Below are 17304 nucleotides of genomic sequence, written 5' to 3' on the forward strand. Positions count from 1 at the left end.
AGGGCGGAATTATTACCTTTTGCCAAGTTGCTTATGGTCTAGGAGCTTATTCCAGAAGTACAATTATATGAGTGCCAAGCATCAGCTAAAACATTCCTTACTGGTAACCCTTAAAGGAGAAGAGGTGATTGTCTCCAAATGTAACGTGAAAGCTTATGGAACAGCTATTTTGATTTTCCAATTTGGCTTTCGACACCTTGGTCAATGAGTCACTGCGGAGGCAAAAGGTGATCTGTGCCAAGGCCCAAGGAAACCACTGATGTCGATAACGTGGCACCTGGACAAAGTCACCAATGATGTGAACCAGGTTACACGTTCAGTGCTGGAAATCACCAAGACATTGACTTGAGTCCGAATCAGTGAAGAAACCAACTATCGTCAAAAGGACAACACTGGCCTCAAACACTCCATGCAGTAACTGAGATTCAGCTAACAAAAACATCACCAGTCTTAACCCAATACAGCTGATCAGATGCTGAGTATACTCGTAATCTTTTAACACTATTCCAAATGACATTAAACGGCTGTTACATATCTAGCCATTCTAATATTTGAGGGACATTTTACAACAGTAAAGGCATCCCTGGTTGTGGGACTCAAAAGCCACTGACAGCAGCATATTACTGGAGTGTCACATGAAAGCTGAAAACCTGTATCCAACAGTTCAGGAGTGTAAAGGAGGGTGTGCTAGTCATCAATGAGAATCTACAGCCAGTGCCAACCTACAAATTATCGACCTTAACATTCCATTTGTTTTTTGCGTCTTTCCTGATTTACAAGATGCAGGCAGTGTAAATATGTACCTCATACTTAGTCTCTCCTCCCCGTCACATATTCCTTGTGCCTTTCCTTTCAGACAAGAAAAAAAAACTTGCATCTCCAATGGCTGGGCCTGAAGGGACTAAGAGGCCATCTTACCATCTTGATCAGGGAGACGCAGATGCATCAAGCAGCTCTAATGTTGACATTCTACATATTGGAAGGCCAGATTTAAATATTAGATAAGCACAGGCATGTCTGATTTTATGGCATAAATTTCAAAGCTTTAACATTTTCTTCTTAAAATGATATGGGTATTTGTTTAATACAGAAAACAAAGCTCCTATAATTGATTTATATAAAGATTTAAATCAGCTGTGATTGAACTAGCATTAATGAATATTGTAAGCCATTTATCAAGCACAAGACACTGTTTATATCTTCATTGTAAGAACATTATCAGTAATTATCAACCTTAGCAACAAAATTTGCACCATTAATGAAGAAAGATGGTTTAAGATGTATTTTCTTGACCCGTTTGAGCTGCACAGAAACAGAAAAATTACAGTCAAGAACTTCTTCCTATCCTTCTTGGTTGTATTAAACAGCTGAATTTATATAGCAATTTCACAGGAAACAATAGCTGATCTTCACGTTTGCAGCGGAATTAAATTCAGAGCACGTCCATTAGTGAAAAGCCCCACAAGGCTAACTTGGTATTTTTCTTGCACACTTCGACATTTCCATTACAGTAAATGGAACTAGTGTCTCTGCGGTCTGCTCAAATGCATTTATCAACAGACAACAAAAAGTAACTGAGAAAACTATTGGAGCTCAGCTTTGTTAGCGCTTTGACCTTTCCATTGATCTTAGTCTTCAAGATATGAACAAGCTTCTTTAGTGGCTAAAGACAGTCTTCCAGACCATTAAGAGTTTCCCAACACTCAGCTGCCTGTGTCTGCACTGGTCACCTTTTGGCACTACACAGTACATCAAAGTCACCATTATTAATGGTTTAGCTCACATCATTACAAAAGAACCAACAGCAAAATGCTTTGCAATTTTGAGCCTAATCTTTTTTTATATATCACATCCTTTTGTACATTGTATTTGTTAATTATCAGAATTTCTGTTTTATTTCTAACTGATGTATTCATGTTTGAAATAACTTCTGTTGTTGAAAATCAATTTATTTATGACCCAAGAAGAGACATATTTCAACCTGTTTTACATTTAATGGCTGGAGAAGATTTAGTGCTTCGCCACAGGGAATGGTTCACAATGGTATAAAATGTTACAAAGAGTCAGGAGATAAAATCTAACCTTACAATATATAGAAAATTTGTTTTTGCAAAATGCATCCCAGAAGAGGATTGAAATTTATTAGTACTCATCAATTGCTTAATGTATTATCACTAGTCCTTGGAGAAATCTATGCACTTTAATACAAAATCCAACAGATTCCCTCAATTCAAATTTATGTTCTATATTTATATTTTAATGTTATTTCTTAATAAGTCCTCTCTATCTATTGAGACTGCTCTGGCTCGCAGGCATTCCTATTCCCCAGTTTAGTTCCCTGCACCTCTTCTCTCACAATGGATATAAACAAGCCTTGTTCTCCTTCCAGCAACCAGCACTGAGGGGAAGTGACGGTATGAATTACCCTCTGCACCAAAGTGTCTTGGGGATACAGCAGTGAAGTGTGTGCGGGACTAAAGGAGTAAACCCAGTGGAAATGCCACACAACAATGTAACAATAAATGCAAAGATTATGTATCTGCAGGAAAGCTCCATATCTGCAGCAATATTATACCATCCTCTTTGCATTAAACATTATAGATGTAGGTTTAGAATTCTAGTGAATACAATAAGAAAAATATTATGAACTGAAAGTGTCACATGAAATACTTGTATTCAAATATTCTTTGAACGGTGAAATAAATGGCAAAATTTGCATGCAAACATTTATAGAACGATACATATGCAAATATTTTAATCTACATGCATAATGAAACATGAAAAGTCAAGTATACTATATAAATACTTAAGAATAAGACATCTCATGAAGAAAAATTCTCAGATTTTTGAAATAAGCAACATTTAATAGGTTTTCAGTCTAAATGACCTCTAATAATGAACTTACCTCATATTCTAATTCTTCTCTGTCCATTTCAGTCTGCAATCCTCCAAAATAGTCATTTGAATCATAATAGTCCTGTCCTGACGGATGCCTTTCTCAAAACAAATTAAAATGAAATCAATGTATTAAGCTCGAAAAATATTAAATGCCAAAATAGCACATAGATTCCCACCTAGAATAGCACACAGGTTTCAAAATACATAATAATCAAGAAATTAATCATAAATTAGTCAAAATAGGGCCTTTTCCCCAGAAATTAAATGGTCTATTACACAATTCTTTTTCACTATTTCTTCCAGCTAGCAACAAAGAATAACAGTGAATAAAGCCCAAGGACTTTTAGTTTCGGTTCGTAAAGTCCAAATAAAATCTCCCAGAAGAGGCTCGATAATTATTATCTCTTAACTATTGTTCAATGTATTTCTCTTAATCTAGAGTATCTACTAACTTCACATTAAATCAAATCCTAACAACTTCCTCATAAATTCTCTGTGACACCATCATTAAAGATAATTTTCATTATGAACATTATTGACCAAAAGTTAGGATCATTGTGAAGATACAAAGGAAGCATGCTCAGGTCTCTTGAGTGCCTCAGCACATAGCACAAGGATTCTGGATAGGTGCAGCATTGCCCAGTGACTTGCAAACTGTGCATGGGTGCCACCTATAGAATTTCTACCTGCATTGCAGTCGGCTGACTGGTACACAAGTCACTTAACACATGGATTTCTATTCTAAATCAAATCCTTCACAGCATCTCTGTTGCCCGCTTCTGGATCACTGGTCCTCCCTGAGTGGATTGTGAGCCAGCATTGGTTCCTTTTTAAGTTATTATTAATGCCTCTCCTTTGGATTTTCAGGACCCCATTCTTTGACCCACTGCATGAGATACCCAATTACCTCCAACCTCAAGAGTCAATCCCCATACTCACTGGAAACACCGCACCAAATTCTAGCCTTCCCCCATTATTATATGATGTGAAATTAATATCCATTAATTTCTGCAAACACAAATATGGAATCCTTGATCTTTAGAGTGGAAATAGTCTGTCAGATCCAACAATAACTGTTGTAGTTTCCAAGGATGAGATTTAGATACAAAGGCATTGTATTTACTACATGTTACTGCCTCCAGAATATAAAACTGTGTTGATAATTCCAAAGGACTCATGTAGAGTACAGACTCCTCTGAAGGATTATTGTAATTGCTTTAAAACTAGTTTCAGGTGCTAATAAACAAATTCCTAGATTTCACAACCTTAGATGTCACATCTGCAGAGGCAGTATTCAAAATGTTAGCACCGGCCACTTGTGCCACAGCTTTGGCCAACAAATCCTACACATCAGCAGGTTTCACAATTCAGATTAACTTCACTTTCCATCTCTTAAACCAAAGAAGAAACATGCAGTGTCTTTGTCCTCTTTTATCGTTCACTGGTTAGATTCGTTTGAGGGGAGATCTGGTGGTTGCGCTTCTAACCTTTGCCTGTTTTGAAAATTACCCATGTGATTTACTGTCTTATTCAGCTGTATTTATATATGGTTTGAATGATAATTAAACTTGATTTGATTTGATTTGGTGCTATCCATCCAAAATGGTGGCAAACTGTCTGAGAGGTTTCACTGACTGGTTTCTACATTTTCTCAGTTATTGGGGAGAAGCCACAGTATTAATACATATAAACTATAAGGATATCTATGCTTTATAGCAAAAAGCTTCAATGTTCCTTCTGTGCAAACAGCTGTCTGCTATTTCATTAAGGGCTTTCTTCAGTGTAATACACATGAAACAATATTGGCACAGTATTAATTATTTAAATCATCTGCAAACTGGCAAGCATTAAGTGGGAACACAAATTGCTCCTCATACAAAAAAATCTTATTTTCCTGCTTAAACTATACTGGTGACATTGGGAGTGATATGAGCTTCAAAGAATTTCATGCAACTTGCATGAGAAGGCTCAGCTTACTTCCGCAGTATGTTGATACAGTTTCCTGTGGTTCTCACCCCTATTGTTAACTCAATGCAGACAGTCTCCTTCACTGACATTGAGCCTACTCTAAATGAGGAATGGGCAAATAATACTGGCAGTGGGAGGTCAAGCCAATTTCCAACTTGCTGAGTTCCAAAATGATAAGAAAGCCACACGTGACCCAAAAGTGTCCCTTGCGGCAACCCTGTACAATGTATCCTGACGATGAGCTTTCTCAGCATGAAATGTAATTTGACTTCCAATTAAAACTGCAATCCTTAAACTTCTAAAGTGAGTCCAATTTTGTTGTCACACATCATTCCCTTGTATATTTGGAGTGATACCTTAGCCCTCTGGGGTAAAGTGGGGGGTGGTTCTGAGAGTGGTACATAAATCAACACCAGCAAGATTCTCAGCAACATCTTTTAACACTGCTTGATGCTGCACAAGTTCCTTAGAGCACATGCTTAAAATCTGTCTGGTATGGGACTATGGTCTCCCACAAGACACCCTGGAACATGCAATCATTTGGCACTCAATTCATAAATGCTGATCAGGCATCACAGCGATTCATACAATATAACAACAAAATAGGAAGGAAATCCTGTGCAGTGTAGACTGAATAGTTTTTCTGTATCATTAACTTAATATTTAGCAACTGTTGGAACAAAAGAATTCCATAAACTAACATAACTGAACACAAGGATATTAGACAACAAATTCTCCACAGATTAACTTTTTGATGGGTACAATTATAATAACTTTTCCTTCAAGACTTCTCATCGCAACTTATAAATTATACAAAAACATGTTCAACTGGAATTTTGATTATGTATTCAAACACTAATTATTTGCAAATTTTGGTACATGCTAATTAGAATGCTGGTTTTGTCCTGGTAGAACTTCTGATCCAACAGTGGGAAACTTAACACAATAAACATGACAGGATCACAATAAAATTCTGCTGAAATATGGATCAGCTTAAGCGTTAATGCTAACTGTCTTTTAAATCAGGTTAACCTTTCCTCAACATTAAATTGAGGCTCAAATTAATCTCTTGTGGGCTAAGTCCTTGTGAATATTGATTTATACAAATTACTTGCCATTACCTCATCAGAAAGTAATTATAAAAATTTAATTCATTCATAAGTGCATTCAAGTTCAGTTTATTGCCATTCAACTATATACCTGTGTACCACCAAACAAAACAATGTTTCTCTGGAGCAAGGTACACCACACTGTACATATAACTCACACCCATAACACATAACGCAATATTACCACAAATGTTAACAATAAGGCCCATATATATACAAGTTAAAAAGTAAACAGTATAATGCTACAGGTGTTTCATACGTGATGAGAGCTGGTTGCTGGCAGGGAGTTCTGGTGGACTGAATTGCTCCGATCTCTGGCAGGTCCCATGGAGGAGATCTCTGTACCTATATTGATAAGAACTGCTGTGTGAACACCTCGGTAGTAACGGCCCCTGCTCACTGCTGATAGGGTTTTTAATGGTGAAGTGCAGCCCTGCTATGTCACTGCTATTGTGACAGTTGCTGTTTACGTTCTCCCTTGTGTTAGTGCTGGTGAAGTGCTGCAGGAGTTCTACAGCACAACCTGCAACCTCAAAGCCGTTCACCCCAGTACTGTCTTCATTATTGCTCGTGACTGGAATCATGCCAACTTAAAAACAGTCCTACGCATAAGTCAAATTGGCAACCAGAGGACAGAATATATTATACCTGGTTTATACCAACATTCGGGAAGCCTACAATGCTACCCGCTGACATCACCTTGGATACCCAGACCGCATATTCATTCTGCTAATCCCTGCATGCAAGCCACTGGTTAAACAAGTCTCACCAGTTCTAAGGACTATCAGGGCCTGGCTAGAAGGTGCCAACTCAGTGTTGCAGGACTGCTTTGAAAGCACCGACTGGAGCATATTCAGGGAAACAGATACCTGCACATTGGTGAATATGTGGGATCGGTGATTAAACACTACATTGCTAGGGCAAACCAAAAACCATGGCTAACTGCAGAGGTTCATACACTGCTTAGGGACTGGAATGCTGCCTTCAGATAGGGGACAGGACGGCTCTAAGGTCAATAAAAGCCACGTTCTTCTGTGTCATTAGGAAGGCGAAGCGTGAGTACATACAGAATATCCACAGACACCTTTGTGACACTAGAGACATGCAGTACACGTGGCACGCTACACAAACCACAACCGATTACACGTCTACCCTGAACATCAACGACAATATCGCCTCCCTTTCCTGATAGGCTGAATTCTCTGTCTGCACAATTTTGCAATTGGATGATGGTGACATGGAGGAAAGCCACCTCTCTTCCTGAGGAACAGGCACTCTGTCTGGCTGCAGTTGAGGCGAGGAGCACCCAAGCCAGGGTAAACCCATGCAGGGCTAGACAACATAATTGCTCGGTGCTGAGGGACTGTGCAGCCTAGTTAACAGAGGTCTTAACAGGCATTTTTAATATATCTCTGAAATAGTCTTCTGTTTCTGCAGGTTTCAAGGCAGTCATCATCATAGAGCAATGATAATTGGCCTAAATGATTACTGCCCAGTGTAACCAATTGGTCTCATCAGCAACAATGAGAGGTAGAGAGAAACTTGTCAAATGGTGTGAGAACAATAACTTGAGTCTCAATGTGGGCAGACAAAAGAACTGTTTGTGGACTTCAGAAAGGCTCAGGTCAACTACTTTCCATTGCACATCAATGGCTCTGCCATGGAAAAGGTGAAAAGCACCAAGTTCTTTGGTGTGCTTATAATGGATGATCTAACCTGGACCCACAACATCTCCTCACTAATCAAGAAGATATAGCAGCATTTTCTGAGGTGATTGAGGCTGCAATTCTCCCCCTCTACAGAAGCACCATCATTGTGTGGTACAGAAGCTGCAAGTCAACAGACCACAAGACCCAACACAGGACACTAAAAACCATCAAGAGAATCATTGTGGTCTTCCTCCCCACTATTTGTGACATTTACCAGGACCATTGCAGGCAAAGGGCCCAAAGCACTGCTGAGGATCCCTGCCACCCATCCGACAATCGCTGTGACCCACCACCATCAGAAAGGACGTAAAAAAGCATCAGGACTCGGACTGTTATACTTGGTAACACCTTCTTCACTGTGAAACCAATGAATACCCTGCTACCATCGAGTTTTCATCACTAGGACGAGTGAGATGTTTATTATACTCTTCACTGTTTACCTGTGCTGTGCTTTACTAAATGTATTTTGAAATATATTTTAATAACTTACTTAAAAGTATAATATTTTGGTTCATTTGCTATGTCTGATATACGTCATTTGGCTGCACTGTGGTCTGGAGGAACACTGTTTTATTTGGTTGTATATACAGTAAGATGACAATAAAGTTGAACTTGAGTTCAGTAGTCTTATGATCTGGGGGAAGAAGCTGTTTCCTATCCTAATAGTTCTTATCCTAATGCTACGGTACCTCCTGCCTGATGGTAGGGAATCAAAGAGATTGTTGCAGGGATGGAAGGGATCATTAACAATGCTAAGGGCCATGCATACACATGATAAATATCTCAAATGGATGGAAGAGAGGCCTCAATGATATTCTCAGCACTGATTATTTTTCAGCAACTACCTTGCTCCTTGCCAAAGATAAAGCTTTCCCCTCACTTCAAAATATTGTTTAAAGATGCATGTACACGTATAATGAAACTGTTCAATGTTAAGCTGCCATTTAAAATAACAAAAACATCACACGTAATAAATTCCATTTATTTACATGGAAGTATTTCCAAATTTAGAAATAAAAAAAATCTGTGTCTATTCATGCAAGCTTCAGAGAACACAATTTTTATTAACTCCATCCAGCCTTTTCTCATATAATGGAGTTGACAACGGGACAAAAAGAAATGGTATAGTCTCTGAGTATTTAAATTATTTTTACAAATCTGACATATTTTAGTACTATGATAATAAAAGACACAACTAAATGCTCCAATTTAGTAGAAGAGGCACATTTGCCCTGTCATATGTAACACCCTGGGAAAGGTTTCACTGATAACATAATGGTCTTTCTGTAGAAGTTGTGTTTGGGTTATGGTTAGAGATAACAGATGCTTTGAAATGTGACCTGGGGCTTTTTTGTTCAGCGGCAGATGAAGAGCGAAGACGCTGGAGAGAATTGGTGGTAGAATACGACCCAGTGGGGAGGTCGTGATTCAATGGGGCCGAACGGTGAGATCGACTGATCTCCAACTGAAGCACACTTAACTATAATAGGTCTTTTTTGTTTTTTTCTTTCCTTTCTTTATTAACCCTTTAGTTAAGATTCATAAATACAATTCCTTTAATAGTGTGCAGTATGCTGTCTGTTGTTTCTTGGCACTGAGTTGTAACAGGGTTGCAAGTGACACAGCATCCACATAAACCGGGGTTTGGGGTAGGAGAGTCGTCTCAACCTCAAGGGTTTGGTAGGAGTGGAGTGTATCTTCCCTAGACTTATGTAGCCAAGGAGAACAGCGGGGTTTCACATATCTCCAAGTATTTTTACTTTTCACATGTTAAGCTAACTGCTGAACAGACCTGCATTTTATGATCACCACTAATCATCAAATACCTATTTAGATTCTTTGTACACTGATCCTGCTTTTTATTCTCCTAATAGACCCATCAACTATCTACAGATTCTGCCATTTGACTACAAGCTGGGGCAATTTACACTGGCCAATCAGCCTTCCTACCCACATGTCTCTGGGACATGGAAAAGAACTGAGCACCCAGAAGAAACCCAGGTGGTCAGAGCAAAAATGTGCAGATTCAACAGAGACAGCAATGAAGATTAGGATTGAACTCAGGTTGCTAAAGTTTCAAGGCAGTAGTTCTACTAGGAGCACCACCAATGCTGCCCCACTGGGCTTTTGTAATAGAAATAACATACTTAAGAAATTTATTCATTTCAGTTTTGATAATGGGGAGCCAATGCCCTAACACAATTCGATTTCCTGAAGGTATTCAATAATGTAGCAGTCACAAGGCCCTCCAATCAGGAGCATGGGAAAAAAACATGAGGAGCATGAGGTTGAATTGAAGGCTGGTTTAATCATAAAACAAGAAAGAAATAAACAGTTCGTTTTGGGATTGGGAAATGGTGATTCTGTCTTCTCCTACTTCATTCCTTTACCTCTTCCACCTATCCCCTCCTACATTCTTTGTTCACCCCCCCCCCCCAACTTTTTAATTCTGGCTTTTGCTCCTTCCTTTCTAGTCATGTTAAAGAGGCTTGAGCTAAAATGTCAATTGTTTATTGCCCTCCAAAGATGCTACCTGACCTGCTGAGGGTCTCCTATATTTTGTCTGTGTTGCTCGAGATTTCCAGCACCTGCAGAATCTCTAGTACTCACACTTTACTCGAGGAGATTGAGCAGTGAGCTGAAGTGGCTTTAGAGAGGGATGCCAAGTTACGGCCAGGCTAGGTGAATGGCAGATGCAACAAACTGTGGAAAAATGGGAGGCTACTTTGGTGATGATTTAAGAGCTATGCACATTAGTGGGTCTAGGGCGGGGGTCGGCAACCCGCGGCTCCGGAGCCACATGTGGCTCTTTTACGTCTGTGCTGCGGCTCCCTGTTGCTTTGGGAAATAATTGGTTGTGGCGACCCTTTTCCTGGCACATCCCGACTCACAATTAGATAGCCTACGGGGGTTTGCGAGCACAGAGCTTTGGAGCCTCTGCGCCATGGGGGGCAGGTTGAGGGAGGCTTAAAAGTGAGGCTGAAGATTTCGAATAAAGTTTTTTCCTTCGACTGCAGTTACCGACTCCGTGTCGTAATTTTAGCGCTGCGTGTAGCACACCGCTACATGGTCAGTATTTAATTAAAATGTATTTTATGTTAGTTTGTTAGTTTTTGAAATGTAAATCTAAATTTGAAGATTATGGTGATCTTGTACAATCTAAATAAGACGTTGTGGCGACCCATTTCCTGACACATCCGAACCGGCTCACAATTAGCCAGCGTTCAGGCTAAGGGAGATAGCCTACGGGGGTTTGTGAGTACGTGTCTTTTGCAGCATCCGCGCCCATGGGGGGCGGGTTGAGGGAGGCTTAAAAGCAAGGCTGTTTAGTTCGAATAAAGCTATCTTTGACTGCAGTTTACTGACTGCGTGTAGCACACCGCTACAACGTGTTTTTATCGCTGGCTGTCCAGAGGGGAGGTGCTGAAACGCTTTGTCGCGTGTCTGGAAGAAGTGAAAACTTTCCTGGGCAGCAAAGGGCTCACCTTTCCTGAGCTGGAACAGCCAGAGTGGCTGGAAAAGCTACACTTCATGGTAGACATGACAGCGCACCTGAACATGCTGAACACAGCTCTTCAGGGGAAAGGACGTACAGCCCTGCACATGTTGGAGGATGTTTTGGCATTCGAGCGCAAGTTGACGTTGCTTGCCAGAGATTTACAGAAAGGCACATTGTCTCACTTCCCCAATTTGAGAGAGTTCAAACAAGGTCACGACATGATAAATTCGGAGTATTTCCATTCTGCAATCATCGCAATGCAAACATCGTTTGGGAAACGCTTCTGTGAGTTCAGAGAGGAAAAACACACATTATCCTTCCCGGTCACTCCCCTAAGCATCGATCCATCCCTACTGAATACGACTGCATTGTCAGGTGTGAGTCAACCTGACCAAGTATGATAAATATTTTAATTGCCTATTATTTTACGTATATTCATATGTTTTCATTGTTCAGTGAAATAGTCCTTTTATTTTTCAGGTTGACAGCTGGCTGACGTTATTTTTGGTTTGCTGCTGGCGGCAAATTTAAGTTTGGCGTTTTTCATAAATATAAGAAGGACTCAAATAGACATTGAGTATTTTACTTAAAAGTAACCTTCAACCCAACGTCTTTTTTTCGGAGGTCAAAATGTTTTTGTTGCATGCAGAAATGTAATTTCGTTTTCTCTGCAGGAGTTCATCAATTTCATAAATGCAACACATTATAGTTTGTTTATACATAGCATAAAGGCAAAACAAAACAATGTATGCAGTGTTATTTCATTTTAAATGTCAAACGGGTTTTGCGGCTCCCAGTGTTTTCTTTTCTGTGGGAAACGGGTCCAAGTGGCTCTTTCAGTGGTAAAGGTTGCTGACCCCTGGTCTAGGGTCACATACAAGTCTGACAGGGTAAAGACATTCTTTTACTAACAACCTAATTATTGCATGATGATCATTACTAGTGATGTTTTTTCTCATACGTAACAGAAATTTGATAACTAAATTTAAACCTGACATTTGGCACTGTAGGATTTGAACAAGGGTTCAGGAGTTTGAGGAGATTTTGTATGTCACCACAGACTCTAGGAAATTGCTACAAATGTACGGTGGAGAGCAATTTAACTGGTTGCATCATCACCGCCTGGTATGGAGCCTCCAATGCAGATGATCGCAGAGGGCTGCAGAATCAGCCAGCTCCATCACGGGCACAACCCTCCCCACCACTGAGGACCTCTTCAAGAGGCAATATCTCGAGAAGGCAGCATATGTCTTTAAAGACCCTCACCATCTGGCATGGGCCCTTTTCATGTTACTAGACTGGGCAGGAGGTACAAAAGCCTGAAGACCCACTCTCAACATTTTAAAAACAGCTTCTTCCCCTCTGCCATCAGTTTTCTGAACAGTCCATGAATTGCGAACACTGCATTGTTATTCATCTTTTGCATTATTTATTTTTGTAATTTATAGTAAGATTTATGTCTTACACTGTACTACTGCTGCAAAGCAAACAAACCACGATATATGTCAGTGATAACACACCTGATTCTGGCATCTCTGGATTAATTAACTTAGCCTCTAGTTTACAGCAGAAAGGAATCATCAGATCGGGCACTCTGTTCTACCAGTATATTCAAAAGGGTACCTTTCACAAAACTGTCCTAAAATGTGGACTCCTCAAATGACTAAATTTTGTACTGAGAAATGAAATAACTTGTTTCAACAAAAGTGTTTGTTTGAAAATTCAATGTCTTATTTTTGTCATAATGTCATAATTTGCTCCATTTGTAAATACATAATTCTATAGAACCTTTCTTTCACTCTCAAGGTACCAAAGTAAACCCACTGTAATGCTTTAAACTGTGCCTAATTACTTGGCATGCAATTTTAATGTGACATCATATGATCAATATATCTCACGACCTCAAATAAGAATATTTTCACAAGAGAATAATAAATCCTAACCCTAATCAAAAATCTTTTGTCAGGATTGTACTTGCTGCCAACGATAATCAAAATAGCTAGAGGGATGACAGATGGACTCTCCAGTGCTAAACAATCTTTAACTTAAGGTTTGTGAATAGAAATTGATAAGTAAATTCTGCAAATCTGAAACTCATTTTTCAGAAGAAATATGCATTAGTGTTTTTGAAGTGGTTGTTTAAAAAAACAAAATGATTACAACATAAATTGCCACATGAATCATAATGTAATGTTGCCAAATATCTTCAGGGCTCTCAAAATTAATTTTGAGTTTTCCAGCAAATGGTGGTTTACAATTGATTTAAATGACTTCGAGGTAACAACTACAATATTATGACTTAATTTTGCATTTTGAAACAAATTAACATATTATGCTCATAGGAAATTAGAAAATATTCTTACTCTTCAGGTAAGAGGTATTCTTCCAGTACCACAACAGGTGGAGTAGGTGGTCTTATTTTAGCCAGTGCCATGATGTGTTCAAAGGTGATATCTGTCTGTGTGCCCATATCTACAAGCTGACACTCATGAGATGCATTAAGAACTTTTGTGCGTGGAGTTCTTCGCAGCACCTGTACGACAATGGGTTCTTTGGCTGTTCTGAATGCTTCCACAGCTTGCTCATGAGTGGCTCTGGACAAGTCCTTTCCATTAACCTGTCAAATAAAAATTCAAAAATATGAGAATGCAATAAAATCTTTTTTATAATAATACATATCTGTTACAGTAATGGACTCTCACTTTATGTATTCTTTTCATATACCCACTTAGAGATATAAGTCATGTAATAAAACAACTCCGCTGCCCATTGACACATGGACTACAAGCAAAAACTATTTCAAGCAATACTGCTGACTTCACATGCTGTGTTAAAGTGCCCTCTACTCACAACAAGAGAAAGCAACACGAGTAATCAATAACGTAACAGCAAAACACAGAAAGCAAACCTAAATGACAATAACACAAATGATCCAGCAAATTAGCAATAATAACAGAGCCAATGGAGACATGAGAGGTGCCGGAAAATCTGGATCAACACTCACTGGAGCAAATTAGTGACCCCCTAGACAGCAGCATAACTGAGATAATCAGATGACATGGATGGGCCAAAACCAGCCCCATCAATGAAACTTCTCCAAAGGACTTTACTTCATAATTAAAGCCAACCCCCTGCTTTGCTGGCTGTCAACATTTACCTAGTTTCTGTATTCAAAATTATTTTAAAGTAAGTAAACGATCAAGACAGTTACAATTTTTTTAATTTAAAAATTAAAGTTAAAACACGTAATACTTTTTTGTAAGTAAAACAATTAAAAAGGACTTAAACATAACAAACACAACAGGATTCTTTCTTTTCTACTTCATATCCCTAAATGCTCTTGCTTCCCCATTTGAAACAATGGACTTATGGTTATCTACCCAGGTCTAATTTGGTATAAGGTTTGAGAGCAGATTTGCCAGGATCGATGATGGGGAATGCAAGCAAGCCCTTGCTGAACCAGTAAGCTTCATGCAGAATCTAGTGACAAATTAGTATTCTGCAATGTAAGTGGTCATTTAATAGAAAAGGGAGACAATGAATTCATATATATATACCATGAACCATATCTAATATATGTTTTTATTACTACAAGCATTTTTAGTGTGCATAAAATGTCCATAGTGTATTAACTTTCACTTAATACACAGTAAATTGATTAGTTTGCAATTGTTCCTCATGGATAATTAAAAAATGTGGAATGAACTCTAAAATAATCCTACTCCTATCAGGTTGACAGGTTTGCAAATACCTCTAAAACCACCATACTGCTGCAAAGTTCAAAATACTTTCCATGAGAAATGTAGTTGGAAGCTTTATGTATAGATCCTTTGAATTTGACCATTCAACAAGAAAATAAACTAAACGGCCATTCTTAATAAGATAAACCATGGTATTTTATAGACAGTTACAATTGTGAATACAAAGCCATTTGATGTAATGCTTTGCAAGCTTAACTATAACGGGCTGAGAAATTAATTGCACTGCCACTAGAATATTATACACTCATGGGAAAACTGTGTTTTAATAGAACTGTGCTGGTCTTTAAGTCACAATTCTCAGGAAGATATCTATGGTATTTGCAAAGCAGGAGGACATGGGATAATTTTGCAAGAGTTCCTCAGGGTAGTATCTAGTACAATTATATTCAGCTGCTTAACCAATGGCCTTCTTTCAATAATAAGACCAGAATTAAGGATGTTCGCTGATGATTGCACAATGGAGGAGGCATATTTTGTGTCTCCTCAGATAAAGAAGATGTCCACAGCTAAATACAGCAAGGCCTGTCCAATACCCAGGCCTGGGCTGATAGGTGGCAAGTAACATACATTCCCCTCAAGTACCAAGCAATGGCAAGAGAAGATCAAGCCAGCATCCTCCTCCAGTGAATGGCATCACTGAATCACCCACTATCACGATCTAGGCAGATTACCATCAACTAGAAACTGAACTGGAGTAACCATATAAAATCGGTATCTTAATCAGGTTTATTAACACTGATTTATGTCATGAGATTTGTTGTTTTATGGTAGAAATACACTGAGATACATAACAGTTACAATAAATTATAATGACTATATAAAATAGTGCAAAGAGAGAACAAAATGGTGAGTCAGTGCTGATGGATTATTCAGAAATCTAATGGTGGAAGAGAAGACGTTGGTTAGATTTATACTCCTGCATTTTTAGATTTTTGTACCTCTTCATCGAGGAGGAGGCATGACTTGGATGGTAAGGGTCTTTTATGATAGATGCCACCTTCTTGAGGCATTGCCCTTTGAAGATGTCTTTGAAGGTGGAGAGGGTAGTGCCCATGATGGAGCTGGTTGAGTTTACAACCTTCTGCATTCTTGTTTCGATCCTATGCATTGTCACTTCCATACCAGATGGTGAAGCAATGGGTCAGAATGCTCTCCATGATACATCTGTAGATACTGTAACCTGCAGAATATGGCGTATGTCGCAACAACAGGAAGTCAGAGACTAAAAATCCTGCAGCAAATAATGCACCTCTTAATTCTTTAAAGCCTACCCACAAGAAACAAAGCTCCAGTCAGGGATATGTTGACATACTCTCCACATGCCTGGTTGAGTGCAGCTCCAACAAGACTCAAGAAGCTTGAGTACAGAACATCGCAGCCTGCTTGATGGGCACCTCATCAATAACCATTCACTCATTGTGCCACTGAAACCAGAGTCAGCAGTTTGTACCATTTACTGTATACACTGCAGCAACTCACCAGATCTCCTTAACAGCACATCCCAAAATCAAAACCTGTCCCAGCTAGAAGGATAAGGACAGTAAAAGCATCAGAACACCACTACTTGTAAGCTGTTCTACAAGGCATACACAATCCTGAATTTAAAAAATATCACTCTTCCTTCAGACAGTCAAAATCCTGGGAACTACAACTGCTACCATCCCACCTTCAGTAACATTGTAATTATACTTACACCTCAAGGAGAAGAGTTATTCAAGGAAGTAGCTCATCATCACATTCTCAGTTGGACAAGATCAACCATAGATATTGCATCTTAGCAGTTTATGCGATATGGAAGCCTGGGCAGAATGATATGGAGAGCAAGCTGCTGCCCTTGAACCAGGCTGCCCCTCTCCATACAGCTGATGATTCCAAAGGAACAGCAGAGACTGATACGGTTTGATACCAATGGCATCGCAGGAGTTGCCAGTCAGCATTGCACTTAATGTTGGACTGTCTTAGGGACTCCAGCTCCAGAATTTTCCTTGGGGTTTACTCCTGAAGCCTTCCACAAGAGTGGGTATAGCTGTAAGGCACTGGACATTTAAGATCAGAGTTTTCCTTCTCCTGGATGAGCTGCCAACCACGGATGATGAGCCCCATCTGCTGAAGTGACTGGTTTTAAGGCACCAGTAACCCGCCTTACCCTTTCTCCTGTCAGTAAAAATCATTCCGCTGGGCGTAGTAGCCAAGTTGCACATGAAGGCCAGAAGATGGACTTGGTTGTCAAAGGCTATTTGAGACACCCGACATTAGAGGCAGTCAATAAGTAGTGGGAGTTTATCCCCACTACCTCCTCAGAAAAGGAACCAAGGGCAACTACAGATATGCAATTAAATGCTTTAGCCTATGAAGCCCAC

The 17304-nt window shown here is 39.3% G+C and overlaps 1 protein-coding gene across 15 annotated transcripts in view; it reads right to left on the minus strand.

The window, feature by feature from the left end:
- The window catches only part of pdzrn3b (PDZ domain containing RING finger 3b), a 256148-nt gene that overhangs the window by 20839 nt on the left and 218005 nt on the right, over positions 1-17304 (minus strand). For all 15 annotated transcript variants that reach the window (XM_059944343.1, XM_059944341.1, XM_059944342.1 and 12 more), the window contains 2 exons: positions 13547-13800; positions 2906-2993 (listed from right to left, as the gene is read on the minus strand). In XM_059944343.1, the coding sequence (XP_059800326.1) occupies positions 2906-2993; positions 13547-13800 (342 nt within the window). The remainder of the gene's footprint in view (positions 1-2905; positions 2994-13546; positions 13801-17304) is intronic.

This window comes from Hypanus sabinus, chromosome 19 (assembly GCF_030144855.1).
Source record: "Hypanus sabinus isolate sHypSab1 chromosome 19, sHypSab1.hap1, whole genome shotgun sequence".
NCBI lineage: Eukaryota > Metazoa > Chordata > Chondrichthyes > Myliobatiformes > Dasyatidae > Hypanus > Hypanus sabinus.